At 41.4% G+C, this 18,571-nt stretch overlaps 2 protein-coding genes across 2 annotated transcripts; both read left to right on the top strand.

The window, feature by feature from the left end:
* The first annotated feature begins 1,704 nt into the window (after window positions 1–1,704).
* Window positions 1,705–1,953, top strand: Lce6a (late cornified envelope 6A). The gene has a single exon (XM_052731439.1). The coding sequence runs from the start codon at window positions 1,705–1,707 to the stop codon at window positions 1,951–1,953; it is 249 nt and encodes an 82-aa protein (XP_052587399.1).
* Window positions 1,954–14,171: 12,218 nt separating this feature from the next.
* Window positions 14,172–14,675, top strand: Lce7a (late cornified envelope 7A). Its single transcript, XM_052731433.1, has one exon. The coding sequence runs from the start codon at window positions 14,172–14,174 to the stop codon at window positions 14,457–14,459; it is 288 nt and encodes a 95-aa protein (XP_052587393.1). The 3' UTR covers window positions 14,460–14,675.
* Window positions 14,676–18,571: the final 3,896 nt, after the last annotated feature.

Genomic DNA, 18,571 nt, shown 5'->3' with positions numbered 1-18,571 from the left:
CCAAGATCATCATCACTTTTTAATGAAATGTGCACATCAACAGTGATTCCCAGATGGAAACACCTGGAAGTGAGAAACAATATTTAGATGAGAAGATTTTTCACCCTAACAAGGAAAATATGGGATAATATCAATTTTCACAAAAGATGAAGAAAAACTTTTGCTTTGTAAAAGGCTTTTCCATGGAGTGTCTTGATCAACACACAGATCCTCAATTGTATTTAAAGATGGGCATTTATGAATGTTTTCTCTCCTCCCTACTCTCAGTCTGTTGTGCCAGGCAAAGTCCACCCACAGATTTGGAAAGGGTGTTCACAAAAAGGGAATAAAAATAAAAATAAAAATCTAACTACAAAGAGAAATGAGCTGGGTCTTATTTCCCTGCTTTTGTTCCCTTGGGATACAAGCTTTGCTCTAAAATAGAGTAGATTAAGCTCTTCATCAAACATTAATGAGCATTTTTGGCATATGTTGGAAATAGTATCAGGCTCTAGGAATGCAGAAGTGATAATGACAAGGCTCTGTCATTCAGTTTACTGGAGGAGATAAGATATGTATCTAGGTCACTATGACCTGGGATAGCTGTAAATCTGAGTTCAGAGGACCTGGGACTCTGATATGACTATAAAACTAGGTAAGTCCCATGGAGAGCATGGTGCTGAGCTGGATGTTCAGTCATAGGTACCAGGATACAAGCAGGGTCTTCCTCAGACTCTGGTCACAGATTGAAGGCGATCTTCCCTCTTCCATCCTAAACTAAATGCAGAAGAAGTCCTTTTCTAGTCTCCCATCCTGTCTCATCTCATAGGATTTGTGTGGTGTACTCACTTCTCTACAAGCCAGCCTAAGCCCTCAGCTTTTTCATCATTTGCTTACACGGAATTCCTTTTGAAATTCATCCCAGGTGTAGACAGATGAGAAATCCTGCCCTGGGAATTATGAAACACCTGGCTAGATCATCCACTCCATGACTGCCCTCCAATAACAAGTAGCCTGGAGGCTTCAGCTGGAGGATGTATAAAGAAGCACCTTCGGTCCTGGTCCCACAAAACCTCAGGCTCCTCCTGGGGTGGCTTGTCTACTCATCTTCCTTGAAGGTAAGGCTGCTTTTGGGTGAACAGACAATTGGGTGTCACTCACTCACACTTTGCTAAGGAAGTCTTGGCATCCCCTAGTGTCTCCCCCAGCAAATTAATAAACCAAGTAGGAAAGATCTGTAGCAGGGAAAAGGGAAAAGCTGGAAATCCATGCCAAGAACTCTGAAATGATCTAATATGGGACAAACCAATGGAGGCCAGAGAGCAGAAAAACAGTAGAGACACCATGTAGGCTTAGAAAACTGAGGTCAGGAGCCAAGTAACGAAAGGACCGACATGTGGTTGTTCTTTACCCTTGACGATGGCAGACATCAGCCTTGTTGTCCTGCTAGTTCAACAAGTTAAATTTTACTTTCCTTTTATAGGAGGGGCATGAGTTATTAACTTGATTATTGACAAATTCTTAGAAATTCTCATCAGAATTTACGCCCGATGAGTCCAACCCTTTAGAATCCACTGTTCTTCCTCTTGGGATAGGCTTCTCTGAGCTGTTAATGCTGGCTCCAATGATGGTAGTCTCAGCACCTGAGAAAACTGGCCTGTGCTTCCTAGTCTCTGATATAACAGTATGTTCTCTTTCTTACAGATTTGAAGCATTAGCTGAGCAATGTCACAGCAGAAGCAACAGCCTCAGGAGCTCCCAAATGCTCCCAAATGTTCACCTGCCCAATGCCCAGACCCCTGTCTGACTACCTGCTCAACTTCTTGTGGGATTTCTTGTTCAGCAAGAAGCTGTTCTTCCCACTCCCAAAGGCCAGAGCTTCAGAACACTGCTGGACGCAGGAGGACTCACCTCGTACGGCCCCGCTGCCTCAGAGGTGGTACCACCTATCACTGCAAAGAGGAAGAGTGCTAAGTGACTGGGTACAGATAATAACCTTCTCCCCACCCAAACTATGAATTCCACCAGGAAGTCCAGGCCTTCCCCTACTTCCCCATCTCTTCCTACTTCTCCTGCCCACCCTTTCAGTTCAACAATAATAAAATTGCTCATGGTACATGGTTGTGACTTCTGTGTGTCCTTGAGACCCTCATCAGAGGCACAGAGGCCCCTTAAGTGGGTTCTTCTCTCAGGGACAGGTTTCTGGGAATCTGTGTTTCAGCTCTCTGTAGCTTCATAACAATACATCCATGCTGAACATTGAGTGCTGGCCTCCGTGTATAAAGATGGAAGTGGGAGATTTTACCTTCTGCTAGGAAATGTTATGATCCAGTAGAAGAAGTAGGTATATTACAGATTAAATTACGTGAACTAACAAAATTAATGCTTATTGAATTACTCATTTCTATGTCTCAGATGTGTTCAAAAGAATGTAAAAACAACAGGTTATATTTAGAAACACACACACACACATACACACACACACACATACACACACACACACACACACACAATGAAAAGTGAGGCCATGAATTTGAAGGAGAGTGTGGAAGGGAGGGGTCTATGAAAGAGTTTAGATTTTATACTTTAGAGGGAGGAAAGGGAAGGGAGAAACACTGTAATTAAATTGTGATCTCAAAAATAAAAATAAATAAATAACAACAGAATTGAATTTAAAGAAAGAAAATGTAGAAAACATCAAGGGCAGCAGTGAGTGCCAGTGAGCGCCATGTTCTAAAATTCTGATGGTGTAAATTAACTGTTGTTTGTAGGTCTTAGAGTGAAAGACAAGAAAAGGGAAGAGTCTTTTGGGGCTTGAGGAGAACAGGCTTCCTGGGTTAGGAAGTTTTCAAACATCCTTTAAAAGTAGGCTGACTTTGGTCCTGGGGTGTGGATGGAAGCACCTTCCACAGGAAGGATCCAGCAGAAGCCATCATAAGGCAAAGGGAACCCTTGTCAACAGTGTGAGCTTCAATGTAGCTGGAGCTCCAGTAAAAATGACAGACTAAGCCGGGCGGTGGTGGCGCACGCCTTTAATCCCAGCACTCGGGAGGCAGAGCCAGGCGGATCTCTGTGAGTTCGAGGCCAGCCTGGGCTACCAAGTGAGTCCCAGGAAAGGCGCAAAGCTACACAGAGAAACCCTGTCTCGAAAAACCAAAAAAAAAAAAAAAAAAAAAAAAAAAAAATGACAGACTATGTCAAACCCACCAGCTGAGTTTAGTGAATTTAAGGAATAAAATTCCAACTATTAAAGTGTTGTTCTTCTGGAGAAAGTCTGGGCCCAAGCCTAGGACCTACTAGCCTGGGTTTTAGGGAAGCCTGATATCCATGATGAGGTCTGGAGGCAGCCTCAGCTTCAGCCATGTCTCATTTCAGTATAAACTCCACGTGAAGAGTTTTCATAGATGTGCTTTTCTTGAGTATCTAGCCCAATATATTTTACTGACTATTTTAAAAAAATTAGCACATCATTTCCAATCTATAGGATGTTCTACAGTCATCCCCATGACGCTGGGACCGGATTTTACCTTTGTTGTGACCTATACCCAAATGTACATATGTGTCATAATTACACGTAATTATGTATGTGTAATTGTTACTACATACATAATAGGAGACAATGCAAATCTTTTCTAAAAAAAGATTTGTTAATGTGGGAGAATAGGAGAATTGGTAAAGCATTAGACAGGCATGGGTGAAGAGCTGTGCTAAACCCATAATACTGAAAAAAAAAAGAGTAAGAAGAAAGAAAGAAGAATTTCTAACGCTGATAAGCATAAAGAAGATGATTAAGACAAACTTAGAATCATTCTCAAAACAATCATGACTAGTAACTTCTTATCTATATATAAAAATAACACAGTGGGATCATTTTATAATATTCTAAAGTGTACATTGTCAAACTGAGTAGCCAGGAGCTCATGCCTCTCTTTCAAAGGACTAAGTTCTGTTCCTGGCACCCACATCAGTAACTCCAGCCCCGGAGATGTGACACTTTGTTCAGGTTCCTCCAGCATCTGCACATGCATGGCAAACACACACAACACACATGTCTACACATACATAAAAATAAAAAATAAAATTTTAAAAATAAGTAAATATGGGCTGGAGAAATGGTTCAGTGATTCAGAGCACTGGCTGCTCTGGTAGAGAATCAGATTTGATTCTGGGCATACACAGGGTGACTCACAATCAATTGGAACTGGAGTTCCAGTGAATCTGACCCCCTCTTTCAATGTATGCCAGAATCAGGTATGCATGTAGTATATATTTAGTTACACTAAGTACCCACATACATAAAACAACTTTTTAAAATAAATCAATAAACAAAACTAATTAAAAATCAATAGTAAAAGAGTAATTGTCAGTGCCCTCCATAGGGACAAGTACTGGCCAGCAGGTGGCACATGGCACTAACACACCATAACTACTTTCCTAATGTTGGACATTTACACTGTTTCCACAATTTTGATGTCGAGACAAAGTATAATGAACATTCTCATTGGTGATTATTCGGTTTTATTAGAATACATGTTTAGAGTTGAAATTGTAGAATTTTAGAAATTTCTGACTGATTTTTGAGAGACTTTTAGGAAAATCATATTTTAGGAAGAGGGATTTCTTCTGTTCAATAGCAAGACCAGGTCTTTTGTTAAAGGACTGCTGTAGCCACATGACAGGAAAAAGTCATAAAAAGGAGCAATTCCTGGAAGACTTGACAAGTATCTAAATAATTGGATTGTCATAAAACTTTTTTTTAAAAAGCTAGATACTTTCTCATTTTGACTGAAGAAAAATAACTTTCATCTGTGAACAGTAGTTTCCTATGAGTGATGATGTGTTGGTGTCCAAATGTCTTAGTCAGTAGATTTCTAAACATTGATTTTAAATAGTCAACACATTTGTAAATGGTTCTGGAAAGAATCCCCCATATGAAACGTATCAATGCTTGGTTGATTGTAGCAATAAATAAGCTAAGTGTGGTGGTATGTATCTATAACTGTGTTGATTGTGTTTATCACATGTATGAAAATTTATTTTCCTAGAATTTATTTCTGATCCTCATTGAAGACAGACATTTACCAAATAACAATGGAACAAGTGTGGCAGAAGCTAATTTTAGCAAAAATGGTTCCTAAGAGTTCAGCCTATTCATGTTTCCTAAACAATCCTAAGATTTCTTGCTCTGGTCACATTGTTTACACACCATCATACACACACTGTTTTGACTACATTAAATTCATTTCAAAACACTGACATGGAAGCGAGCCAGTGACTGGATGATCATTTTTCCTCATAAAGATTTATGCCAGCTTCATAGTTTTTTTTTAAATGTGTGCATTCATAAGAAATGCCTAAATTATGAGTGTCTTTTCAATGTGGCCATAGTATGGCTTCATTTTAATGTTGAAAGTACAGGGTACCTGCCACTGGGCAGTGGTGGCAAATGCCTTTAATTCCATGGAGGCAGAGGCAGGTGGATTCTATGAGCGCAAGGCCAGCCAGGTCTACAGAGTGAGTTTCAGGACAGCCAGAACTATTACACAGAGAAATCCTGTCTCGTGATAGGCGTAGAGACGGATAGATGGACAGATGGACAGGCAGACAGACAGATTGATAGAAGACAGACAGACAGTTGACTTGAAGTGCTCACACCATAACACAATGTTAACTATGTGAGGCAATGCATGTTAGTTAGCTTGACTTAGCCATACAATTGTATAGATGTTTTAAAGCAGGTATTAAATAATAAAGACATATAATGGGTATTTGCTGATTAGAATAAATGAATGCTCAAAGGCCCCATATACAAAATTTTAACAGTTCATAAGAACAACATATTGTTCTAGCATGGAAATCTCTTTACTTGCTCTTTTCCTGCTCTTTTCATATAACACCATTAATTCATTTCTGAGCATAACCCAACTTTCTGACTCTGCCTTAGATTTTGATTCAGTCGTTTCTTTAGAGATCCCTGGATTTGTTTTTAATTGAAAAAATACATTGGGTACTTGTAAATCTTTGGAGAAATTAAAAAAGATAGGTCCTTAAACTAGCCAGATGATGGTAGTAATAAATAAGCTAAGTGTGGTGGTGTGTATCTATAATCCCAGTACTCAGAGGTTTGAGGCAAGAGGATTACAAGTTCAAAGCCAGTTGGTCATGATCATGATGATGATGATGATAGCAAGAACAGCAATATATCAAGAACATTTCCAAGCACTGTACACATGCTGCTGACAGTTCTCACAGCAGCTCTATAGAACAGAAATAATTGTCGTCATTGCTTTGTGAATCGGTAACCAAAGCAAAGAGGTCATGTGAAATCTTATGTTCCACAGTTAACAGGAGATGGAGCTGGGATTTGAGGCAAAATGATCTGATTGCAGACATTAGACAGCTGGTCTGTTGTGAGCAGGAACTCAACTCTGTGCTTGCTCCGCTTCTTTATCCAGTCTCAAGCATGAATGCTGGGTTGATAATCAGTTTATCTTGGGTTTAGTACTGATTCTGCTTATATTTGAACTTTTTGCATTAATATTACCTCCTTGGATGGATGACTTCAGCTCTCATTTGTTAACATAGAAACACATAACCAAACCAAGTAAGATATTTTATTTATGAATAGCTCAGTTAATAAATCTTGGTAAGAATGAACTATATTAAAAACTGCATTTTAAAGACATTGTTAAAATTCTTTAGTATCTGATCATAGACATTTACTAGGGAAAAAATCCCAAATGAAGAAAACCTTAAAAGAAATGGGCTTCCTTAATGGCATAATGAGTTCTCTAAGTGAGAGCATTTCCATTAAGGTAGCAAAGCTCATTGCTAGGCATAAGAACTTGATCAGACAGTCACACTTAATGTTGGCTAAAGCCTCTCCAGGGGTGAGTAGTTTTTGGAAGAGGCCTGAACTTTGTACATAGTTCAGCTACCCACGAAATTTTCTGAAGGAGCTCAGAGGAAGGTAATAGGTGGCAGCAGAAATGTCATCAGAATGTTCTAAGGGCTGGCTACATCCCTGTTCAAGGGAACACTCTGAGACTTTTCAAATCTGGCAAAATTACCCAGAAAGTATTTTAAGAATGCATATACTTAAGTCTGACTCCATGGAGGCTATAATCTAGTAGGTCTTAGTTGGGGATGAGGGATCTCCATTTTGAAATGACTTCCTCCTGTGGCTCATGAGCAATTAGATGTGGAATTCCTGATCTGTTCCTGAATCAGAATGGATTCTGAAAGCACAGCTTCCCTACTCCGTGCTGTTCCTTGCTGGCTTGGCCCTACTGCCCTGGATCCTAGAAGCTGATACATATTCAGTTTTAAACTTTGCAACATTCTGTTTTTCCATAAGCAACAAACCCCACTCAGCAGTGTTAGGAGAGGAAAATAAAAAACGTTGAATACAGATGCATGTATAAATAGGTGAGGATGTGGGAGGCTCTCCTTACTTGAACCACCATGTCCTAGAATATAAATACAAGTTTGGAATGACAGGACAGAGACTACTAATACCACAGGGAGGGAAATGGTCCTCTCAAGACCCAAGGAACATGCCTGTGGCTTTGTAATACCTTCCTTGCTCTCTTTAGAGTGTAGAGTCTGGCTCTGCTAGTTCAAGGTAACATCGCTTTTCTAACTGGAAATAAATGTTGAGGAGGGGGAAATGAGCAAATGAACTGTCTCCCTTATCTTCCTCTTAAGACCTGCTCACTGTAGGATATCTTTCGTGAGACTGGGTCTTTTGGTCCAGTACATAAGATAACAATGTTGAGGTCATGACTGAAGGGTTATAATGAGCCAGGGACTTTATCAGTATGGGAATCTTCAATAAAGAGAGGGATGGAGGCAGTGATCTGCTCACCTGAGTGGGAGAGACGCACCTTTTTATTCCAGCAGAAGGATTAAGTTGCATGGGAATAAGAATGCCCTTATGGGCCGGGCGGTGGTGGCGCACGCCTTTAATCCCAGCACTCGGGAGGCAGAGCCAGGCGGATCGCTGTGAGTTCGAGGCCAGCCTGGGCTACCAAGTGAGTTCCAGGAAAGGCGCAAAGCTACACAGAGAAACCCTGTCTCGAAAAAAAAAAAAAAAAAAAAAAAAAAGAATGCCCTTATGTCCTAGACTGTGGAGTGTCCTTTCTTGAAAAATGTAGAAATGTTTCTTGGGACCTTTGCCTGGAAGAAAAACATAAGCAGAATGAAGTCTCCTCAACCCTTCCTGTCTTAGGACTAACAAGCACCATTTGGTGGTGACATCTATGAACACATTTTTCTAATAGTACATTTTAGCTATTGCCTCCTCACTAAGGTCGACTCTAGGTCAGTGTAGAAGTCGGGGTCTAGAGAGTGGATCATCACATTTGTCACAAAGAAGGGACAGCACAGCTGTTCCCACGGAGAAGACAGACCAGAAGCCACATAGATCCTTTTCGACCTAGGGCAGCACAGAACTCTCATAATTATTTCAGCGATCAAGAGACAAACAGCAACACTCATTTGGCACTGAGGACCCAAGGAGGCAAGTGGCATCCAGTCTCCAGTCTAGGCTCATGTTTGCTTTTAGACGGTCAGTGTCTGGACAAGGCTTGAGTTCCAGAGACGGCCTACTACTCTGTCCTAGTGGGAGTTGGGGGGGGGGGTCTGATATGACACTGGTGTGGAACCCCAAATCCTGTAGAACGCAGCAGCTAGAGATAATTTAAGCCTATAGTAAACACAAATTCTATAACTAAGTATGCCTTTCAGATCACCCGCAGAATGTTGTACACTGTATAGTTGTGGGTGTTTTGTTTCATTGTACTGTGTTGTGTTTTTCTCACACTTTTTTTAATTCTTCTCTCATAAATGACATCCCAATTGCACTTTCCCCCCTCCCTCCACTTCTCTCACCTCCCCACCTCCCTTATCCCCAAAATTCACTCCTCCTCCATTTCCCTTAAAAAAAAAATCAGGCCTCCCTGGGATATCAATGGAATATGGCTTAACAAGTTACAATAAGACAAGGCACATACCCTCATATCAAGGCCAAATGAGGCTGCCCACTAGGAAGAAAAGGGCCCCAAGAATAGGCAAAAGAGTCAGAGACAGCCCCCATTTCCACTGTTAGGAGTCTCACAAGATCAACAAAATACACAACCATAATGTATATTCAGAGGACCTAGCTCAGACCCATACAGGGCCCATGATTGTCACTTCAGTCTCTATCAGCCCCTATGAGCCCTGTTTAGTTGATTCAATAGTATAATTAATTGATTAATTATAATTATAATTAACTCAAATAGTACAATTAATTGCTCTGAATAGAGCAGAGGGTGGGTACAAGGCCCAGATTGTTCTCATGGTGTCCTTGACCCCTCTGACTCCTATAATCCCTCCTCCTTCTCTTCCGTGGGGTTTCCCTGGCTCCACCTAGTGTTTGGCTGTCTCACACTAATTTTTTAACTACCATTATATATAATTATACATAGCTACCATTATATACACACACATTATAAATATATGGACCTACGTCTTTAACCCAAGTAATAAGGGTAGAGTAATGTGACTGGATTTTAAGGCCACTTCATAAAAGCAATGATAATTAATTATGCTGAATAAATTTTGTCCCTTCTTCTACTTACGATGAGACCCATGGGCCCTGGACTTTGAATATAGTTTATTACTATTGTGCCAAAGGGAAGCACAGTGAACCCCCACATGTGATTCCTGTTCTTCTAGCCTGTAGGAGGCTAGAAATTTCAAAGGCTGACCCAACCACTCAGGCTAAAGGATGATTCTTGGTTTCTGCTCTTTCATCATTTAGGGATTAGGTTGATAAGAATCTCATGCACGCAGATGCTGGCCTGGCTGGTACCTCACCCTTCCATTAGAGTGAACACCCAAGGCAGATAGGAATCCATAACATTCCTGAATCCTTAGGCAGGCAAGGTGGTGAGGAAGTGCATAGGCAGATAAGAGTAGAGCTGGGGAATGGACCGGCTGTGGCCAGGCAGGCCTTGAACAAGCAGAGACTCTCCATTCATCCTACAACTAATCCCTTTCCCCACAAGCTCATTAGTAAAGAGCTCTTCCCAAGCCTAACTCTGTCTCACATCAAACCTGCAGACTGCCTGTTTACTACATACCCCAGCTTTAAGCATCCAAATGGAGACCCTGGTAATCATTCTAAAATGTAAATCTGGCAATACCCCTCCCCCCACCCTCTTGCTTGGATAGTGAGAGATGGTCAGTTATCTCTGGTCTCATTTCTAAGCGTCATGATCCTATTAAATCATAGGTGTAAATCAGATGAAGGTATAATAATTGCTCTGAATAGAGCAGAGGGTGGGTACAAGGCCCAGATTATTATCTTCTATGACTCTTCCTGCCAGACAACCCAAATACTTACAGATTAAGAATTAATGACATTTTAGAAAAGAACTCATATTTCTGAGACCTTCCCTCAGCAAATTTATTCATATGGCCACAGTACGATAGCTTTTACGTTTTCTATTTTTAAGCTCATTTTACAGATTGGCTTTTGTAAAAAGGTTCAAAGCATGTGAAATGACATGTCAAGGGCTTGGATACCAGTGTTCTGATTCCAAGGTGCGTGTTTTTCCAGCTTCTCTTCCATATAAAACTGTGAAGCTGACAAAACAGGCAATGCAGGGGTGTGGCGGGAGTCTGAAGGACTGGCTGCCAGAAGAGACGGTGGTGAGACAACTTTGAGGACAGACTTCCAAGGAATACAAGGTGGGAGCCAGGCATCTACAGGGTAAAATCACAAAGCACAGCACATGAGGCACTTCATCCTGTCTGCACAGCCACAGTCTCATGTTTTCTCCTCTTGCTCCTAGTATTATTATGATCACTCTGTTTCCAGAACAGACCAAGCTCATTCCCATCTCTGTGCTACGCCTGGGTTCTTCTCATCTCAATCCAGAATAGCAAGTTCTCAGTCACCCCATGATGAATCCCAAGCCATGTTTAGAGATCATTTCTTGTGGAGGTACCATGGGTAGGAGTTTCTGTCTTTGGGCACACCCAGCCCTCCCAACGCTGCAAGTCTATGTCTGTACTGCATCAGCTGCAAGACTTCACACAGCATAGAAGCTAGAGGAACACCGCTCTTGGAATCAGAGCACCAGGATTTGAATCATAAGTGTGTTAGATGATACTCTTAAAATTCAGATATGTTCATCTGTATAATGTGATTGGCAATAAGAAACTCATATTAATTATGAATTACTGAGTGAGGATGCATGATGGATGGGAGATTGAGAATAAGCTTCATTTTTCTTTACTTCCCTCACATCATCTCATTTGTACCTCTGTTGAGGAAAATCTTAATCTTTGTGTTTACAAAACACTGGCCATATCGGGCCTTGATAAACAAATCACTATGTTCAAAGTGATACTTGAAAAGCTGTTATAAAACATTTTTGCTGGGCACACACACTAAATAAATAAATGTAAAGGAAAAAAATTTTGTTAGCTTTTTTATTGTTGAATCAGTAAATTCAATGATAGCTTGGATCAGTGTATTAGAACATTGTTTTCCAATTGTTTAAAATAACTTGCAATATTTTAGCGGGGTCATTACAGAGAAGGAGCACAATTTGTCTATATCTAGAAATATGGGTTACAGTAACTCACTACTCTCCTAACTGGAAAACTTACATTCCATCAGGAATCTTATAGATACACAATACTGTTCTTTGATACCACAAAGCAAGGTGCTAATAATCTTCTCTAATAAATGAGAGGAACTGAATACCAATATGAGGTTCCTCCCTCACATGGTGACTGCCCTTCAGATATTCTATACCCGCACATGCTTACACACCAGCCATTGTCTCTCCCCTAACAACAAATGCATAACCATTCCTCTTTCAGATAAATGTTCGGAAAGAAAATCAAATCAGAAAAAAATAATTATATGAGGCCACAGTGTTAGTTCTCTGGAAATCTGATACTCATAAACGAAAACACAGACAAGAACATTGGTCCAGTCATCTCTGAATCCCAGGGGAAGCAACATAATAGGAACCAAAATCCTTCAGTGCTCTTGCTACTGACCAATGTCAGTGACTTCACCCTGGGAGCAGCTTCCCACACCTGCCCCAAATGCTTGCTGCTGATCTGGCCTCTAAGACACTCTCTCTTAGAAAGAGTGAAAGAAGGGAAATCCTTGGCCTGAGCCACAAAATACTCATCAGTTCATTGAACATCAGGCATTGTCTGAGCACTAGGGATAAAGTCAATGCTGAGATTTCATTCTAGGCAGCATGACAAATGATGAAAAATAAACATAAGCATGGGGATACAGAACTCTGAGTATGCTATAGGGGTATCATACCAGAGAAATAGACAATGCAAGCTCAAAATACAAAAACAAGATTAGGGACAGGCATCACAAAAGACAGGGGCTGTTTCTCCTGTGTGGCACAGGAAGTTATCGAGGAAGGTGATAGATAGGTTTAAGTGAGCTTGGAGACGGAGTTGGAGGCTGGAGTCCTTTACATCTCATAGCAACACTGCACAGAAGAGGCAGCCTTGTCCATCTCGGGGGTGAAAGGGGCATAGTATTTTAGATCAGCCAATTTCATGATCATGTCGACCTGACAAAATGCCTTTTACATTTTCGTTTTTATTTTGACAGCGATTAAGCATAGTAGGGTGAATTCGCTGAAGGTTGCAGGGCTGTCAACTGTGTACTGACTGACAAGCTGGAGAAGTAACAAAGATAAGGGGAGGTTTGAAAGAGTGGGCTAAGAAAAGCAACCAGGGCTGGGGATGGCATATGGAGAGGAGGAGGAGATCAAACACAGTGGATGCAAACAAGCAAATGGAAAGAGGGGCTATGAATGCAGAAAAGATGCCCCAGTCTGTGGTCGGGATTTGGGAGGCACAAACTTTGAGCTTCTCCTTCATTCAGTCTGGCTGTCAGTGTTGTGGCCTGTGCGAAGTGGAAGCAGTAACTCAAGCCCTTTCCAGGAGGGTCTGACACTACTGCTCAGTGTTCCAGGTGCTTTTGCTATCTGAATCAAATCCACTGAATCCTCACTAGTGGTCAGCAGTGCTTTTATTATAGCTTCCAAACTTGGCAAAACCTTCAAAATTCTCTCTTAGCTCCCTGAGCTGGCCGGGCCTCTGTGACTTTAGATGTGCTGCCCCATTTGCTCTGCATTCTTCCAGAAAGTACAACTTCAGCCTAGTTCCCACGCTTCATTCTCCTACACATCCTTGTAAACTATGATCTTGCTTTTATGGAAATATTACCAAGGCGTATGGAGAGAAGAGATGCCCTGGGAAGATACTCATGAGGAGCTGAGAGTGACCCAGCGTGACACAGTGACAAAATGACAGCCACTAGCATGTGGGTTTGTTGTCATCACAGCCACCTGAGCAGGAAACAGCTTTCACATCATCCATGGCTCATTCTGACTTTGGAGCAGTAGATGTATAAAAGACTTCTACTCACAGGGTCTCCTCAGTTCCATTGCCTGCCTGACATTAAGAGAACAAGGTGAGTCGTCTTACTGATCTAACGGCTGTTAGAGGGATGGCTGGCTTGGCTATGGCCAAGCTGAATGGGACAATCTGGTCCAGGACGGAGAATGAGCAAGAGCTAATGGGTCATTTCAGGGACATGAAATCCTGGAGACGATTTAAAACTGCCATTCATTCCAGGAAGGTCAAATGTTAGCTGGAGATTAGAGTGATGGGAAGGCATGGAGGAGAAGAGGCTATTGTAGGACGAGAGGGCCACACAGGACAGAAGAGAACTTAGCCAGAACCCGTGACACAGGAAAGCAAAGCAAAGGGAGATTGTAGAGCAAGGCGATGTAACGATGCACTTGGGTGGAAAGTACGGTAAACGCATAACGTAGATCATATGAGAAAAACTAACTTAAGATTTGGAAGACCAGCAGGTGCTGGTGAAGTCTTTGAAGTGAGAGTCTTAGGAGAAGCAGAGCAGTGAGAAGAAGGCTTACCTAACTCTGGCTTACCCACTGCTGGGCTTCTTCCATACTGGGAAACCAGGGCTTCTCTGCTGTCATGACACCGCAGCCCATGGACTCACAGGTTCAGTTGCAGAGTTTCAGGCTGTGCAGAAACATGAATGCAAAACAGTTTGCATTCATTGGTTTATCAAAATGTCTGCATTATTTTTCTCTCTTCAGGATAACTGAAGTTTGTCCAAGATGTCCTCCCAGCAAAAAAAGCAGAAGTGCCAGTTCTCTGCTAAGTGTCCACCCAAGTGTCCCCTTCAAGGTCCCCAGGCTCCTGCTCCATGCCTCCCTCCCAGTGCCCCTCCAGCCCCCGCCTGCTGTGTTTCCACCTGCTGTATTTCCGGCTTCGGAGGCAGGTGCTCCCTAGTATCTCACCGGTTTCCTCGATTCTACCTTCGCCAGCCTCAGCGTTCTGACTGCCCTGAGAATGAGTCCTCGGGATGTTCCAGCTGTGGTCATAGCTCTGGAAACTGCAGCTGACTGATGCTCTTCCTCACTCAGTCTTCCTCCCTCCCCTCCCGAGCAAGATGCATGGGATCCTTTAGGCCTCCCGGCGTTGGCTCTGGATACTAGGCCAAGAAGAACTGAAGATGAAAGAAAACTGTTTTCCAACGTTTTGTCAGCATGCAGAAATAAAGCTGATCTCTTATGGTTCCTTTAGCTTCTTGGTGTTTATTGATTTTCCTGGTGGAGCCTGCACTGGTCTCCATTGATTCCTTAACCAGACTCCCCAGTGAACTAGCCAAGCAGGAAATTTCCTTCCAGATAGACCCAGAGTCTGAGCTGTCAGGAAGGCTCTGCGCAGGGAAGGTCTTGAGAGAAGATGGGGGAGGATGTTTTCAGAGCACAAACGGCCCAGTGTTCCTAATGCGTATGATGCTGCAGGGGCAGTTCACAGCATCACTGAGCAGTCCTCCTGCACATGCTGCTCAGACTCTCAGTGGGAGAGTGTGGTGCCCAGGAAGGAGGTGGCGCAGTTAAAAATTAAAAATGAAAATTCTGAGTGTAACCATGTCACTGAGTCCCATGGCAAGATCCTCCACACAGGAACCAGGATCAGTGAGGATCTGTACAGAGCCCAGTTAAGACACCTGTGAGGCCTTGGCGTGGCTGCCCACACATTGTAGTCTCTTTTCCTTTTATATTCGAGGGGATAGATGTTGTGGGTTTAGGAAAATGTTCTCAAAGAACTGTCCTTTCCAGCTCAACAGTGGTCCAAAGGCAACAGTGGTGCTCCACCCACCCTCTGGGACTGTTTCTGAGCCTTAACATTGAGACAGGCTGGTGTTCATAAGGTTGGTGAGAGGGATATATATGTATATGAGAGATCCTATATATATCAATTATCCATATAAAGTTAAGTGATAATTTTAATCACAAATGCACAAACGTAGAGAATGTAAGTGTCATGTGACCAGCAAATTATACATGTCAATTTTTCATTAACATATAACACACAGTTAAGAAGATAAGATACCTAATCTGAGGAAACTAGAAAGTCACCAACAGATTGTCTGAGCCCAGAGCACATGACCTTCAACTTGGGCACTAATTAACAGGCAAATTTTCTAGATCATAGTCAGTTTGATGTATATTATCTAATGGATAAGAAAACTTCATTAATGTTATTTCTCTTATTTTTAATATTACCATAAGCTTGAGATATTCAATATTTTTAAATATTCCATTGTTCTTAAACAAATTTATTCACCTCTGGCGTGTCAGAGAAAAATTCTTCTTTACCAACTTTAACATTAAAATATGTTGTTTATATTTCTTTTAAAAACAAAAGTATTCTATTAAAAGTCAAAACTTAAAATATGATGCATAAATGACTTTAGAAACCATTTTTTCCAGAAAAATAAAATCAAACTTCTCTTAGGAAGAAAGGATGTGTACTTTTAGTTCTTAATTAATTCTACACAGGTTTTATTCTAATAATTTTAAGTACAGTATAATAGAAAATAAAAAAATTGAAAAATGGGAAAACTAAAAATATTTTGGGTCATTTTGGTCAATGTTCAGTATTATATAGAATGTCTTTAAGGATGAAAGTTGCCGTAATGAGCTAAACCCTAGAGGCCAAAAATGTTGTTTAGGAAATATGAAGTAGAGTTCTGATAGGCACCAGACCACAAGAGGGCAGTAGTGAGATTACGTGATCGGCAGGTGGATGAAGCTCTCCCACTTCCAAGGTAAGCAGGGTGGCATCCAGCATCTCACTTTGACTTTTAAGACTAAAAACAACACCCACAATGAATATGCAAACTAAATCGGTTTAGCTTCAAGATTAAATGAGATAATGCAACAGAAAATTGTTTCTAAATTGTAAAATGTTGCATGATTTAAAATACTTTAAGTAAATTTAATTTTTACTAAAAGTTGTAAGCTAATGAGGTAATTTAAATTTACATTGAGGACCCACTGGAGTCTTCAGAGGCATGGGTCTAAGCTGTCTGTGTAGTGGGTTCCATCGAAATATAGACTCATAGATGCAGTTAAACAGGAATTTTAATGTATGAATTGCTAACAATAGGGAAAACAAGGATAACTGTAAGACACGAGAGAAAGGCTGAGAGCGAACAGCCAGAAGACAGACATGGAAGGATTCATACACCATTGGAAGATGTGTCTCAGCCAGCACCAAGCAGAAACACTCTCTGGTTTAGCAAGGTCCCAGGCAGGTCTAGAGTTCTAGGCAAACAGTAAGTAAGCTTCCCAAGATCAGGGCAGGGAGAAGACACTGCATCAGTAATATTTGGGTGTAAATTCCAGGTAACAGTGGAGACACAAGGCCTTCAGAGCAAAGAGCTCAGAGAGCTCCCATAGTCAGATAGATACTTCTTCCATAGAAGTGGCCAGCAGGCTACATTCAGGGCTGGTGCAGGTAGGAGGACTGTGTAAAGGTCATCCTCACTTGGGGGATGAAAGGAAACAGACCAATCTCATATTGACTCTGTGTCTTGGAGATCGGCCATCAGATGCTGCCTGCTTCCAATCTCTTTTTGTACAATGTTCTTCCAGAACCCTCTATCCAGAATGCTTAACATCACTCTTATTTAAGGAAGAAATGTTTATCAGAATTCTGCTATTTATCATAGAGTATATATGTACAAATGCATTCAACACCGAGATTTTAACATTCATTCACAACACACTATTGACACTGAGATAACATTCATTCACAACACACTATCATATATACTTATGCACACAATGCCACAGAGACTTTTTGAAATCCATTTGTCAGATACATCTATTAAAGGTGGACTGTTGCTTACCCTTCAGGACTCACAAGAATCACATTTTCCACCAGGAGGCAGCACAGCTAAGCATTAAACTGCAACATCAGTGACTAGTCAATAATCACTCGAAAATTCTTTCTTGGTATCATTACCCTGAAGGGGTTCCTGACTTCCTGAAATGGAAGAGGTTCGCTGGACCCAGGGAAAAACAGAACAGTTATGGTTACCCTTGAGAATCAATGTTTCCATAGCTTAGATCCTTCAGAGTGTTAGTCAGTGTTGAATTGGGAAATGCCTATGAGGGATGACATTAGGATGGAGAGGATACCTCCTAACACCAGCAGAGGGCATGGAGGATTTGAGTCAAGGCCTGAAGCTCTGGCTTTGGTTCTACTTGCCCTGGATAGATGCAGGAAATCTGCAACGCTGCACCAGGCCTCTCACAGAGCATGGGCTGATGCAAATTCACACAGTGTACACAGACTGTGCACAGCATGGAGAACTAGACACAGCCTTAAACTTGTTCTGATGCTTTTGATATCTTAACCAAGAAGTAAGGACTTGACTGGTCCAGAATAAACTCATATCTGCACCCAGGAAGAAAGGAAGAACGATCAGGACACTTGCTAAAAAGGTATTCTGCATAGTAAGTGCATTTGTCTTTCCTTTGATTATTAAATGAAAGCTATATAAAAACACAGTTGCCTACCCAAGCCAATCTTTGTATAATATTTATAAAGCAGCAACATGTAGAATATCCAGGTACCTCAGCAGAGATACGATCTCTGAATTTAAATCCTCACCTGAAGTGTCTTCCCCAGGAAACCATACATCCCCCAAATTAAAGGCCTATGGGTCCATGAGAGACATAAGGCCAACAATGCTTCTGGACTTCCCAGATGGATAAAATTATCTGTCTGGACAAGGAAAGCCAGATTGAATGATTGGAAAGAGCCTCTGGGTCTGACAAGGAGTCAGATTCCTTCTTTACAGACATTCCCTAAGAAGGCCTTGCACTTTCAGCCACGGTAGACAGTCCACTCTTGAGGATTTATCCTTGGTTCCTCAGAAGCCATCAGGCATAATATTCTATCTCAGCTGGGATGGCAGCCACGCAGATATGTTTAGTTCACTGAGCGGTATTCTCAATGTTCAGTTATTAGTGTTCAATAAAACCACAATAAACACATAACTGAACTTTTAAAATGTTGAGGAAAATTCTTAAATATAAACACTATGGGGTAGGAGTTAGCACTGTCAGACATGTCAATATATTATAAAGTTATTATAGTTAAACAATGGGATACTGTACCATGAACATAACAGACAGGTCAGTACAACACACAC

Source organism: Peromyscus californicus, unplaced genomic scaffold, assembly GCF_007827085.1.
Source record: "Peromyscus californicus insignis strain IS unplaced genomic scaffold, ASM782708v3 Scaffold_9__1_contigs__length_137607984, whole genome shotgun sequence".
In the NCBI taxonomy this organism is placed as follows: domain Eukaryota; kingdom Metazoa; phylum Chordata; class Mammalia; order Rodentia; family Cricetidae; genus Peromyscus; species Peromyscus californicus.
This window is presented reverse-complemented; position numbering and strand designations above follow the sequence as displayed.

What these genes read in the sequence shown, in the direction of transcription:
- Lce7a (XM_052731433.1), top strand. Translation starts at nt 14,172, where the DNA reads ATGTCCTCCCAGCAAAAAAAGCAGAAGTGCCAGTTCTCTGCTAAGTGT.
- Lce6a (XM_052731439.1), top strand. Translation starts at nt 1,705, where the DNA reads ATGTCACAGCAGAAGCAACAGCCTCAGGAGCTCCCAAATGCTCCCAAA.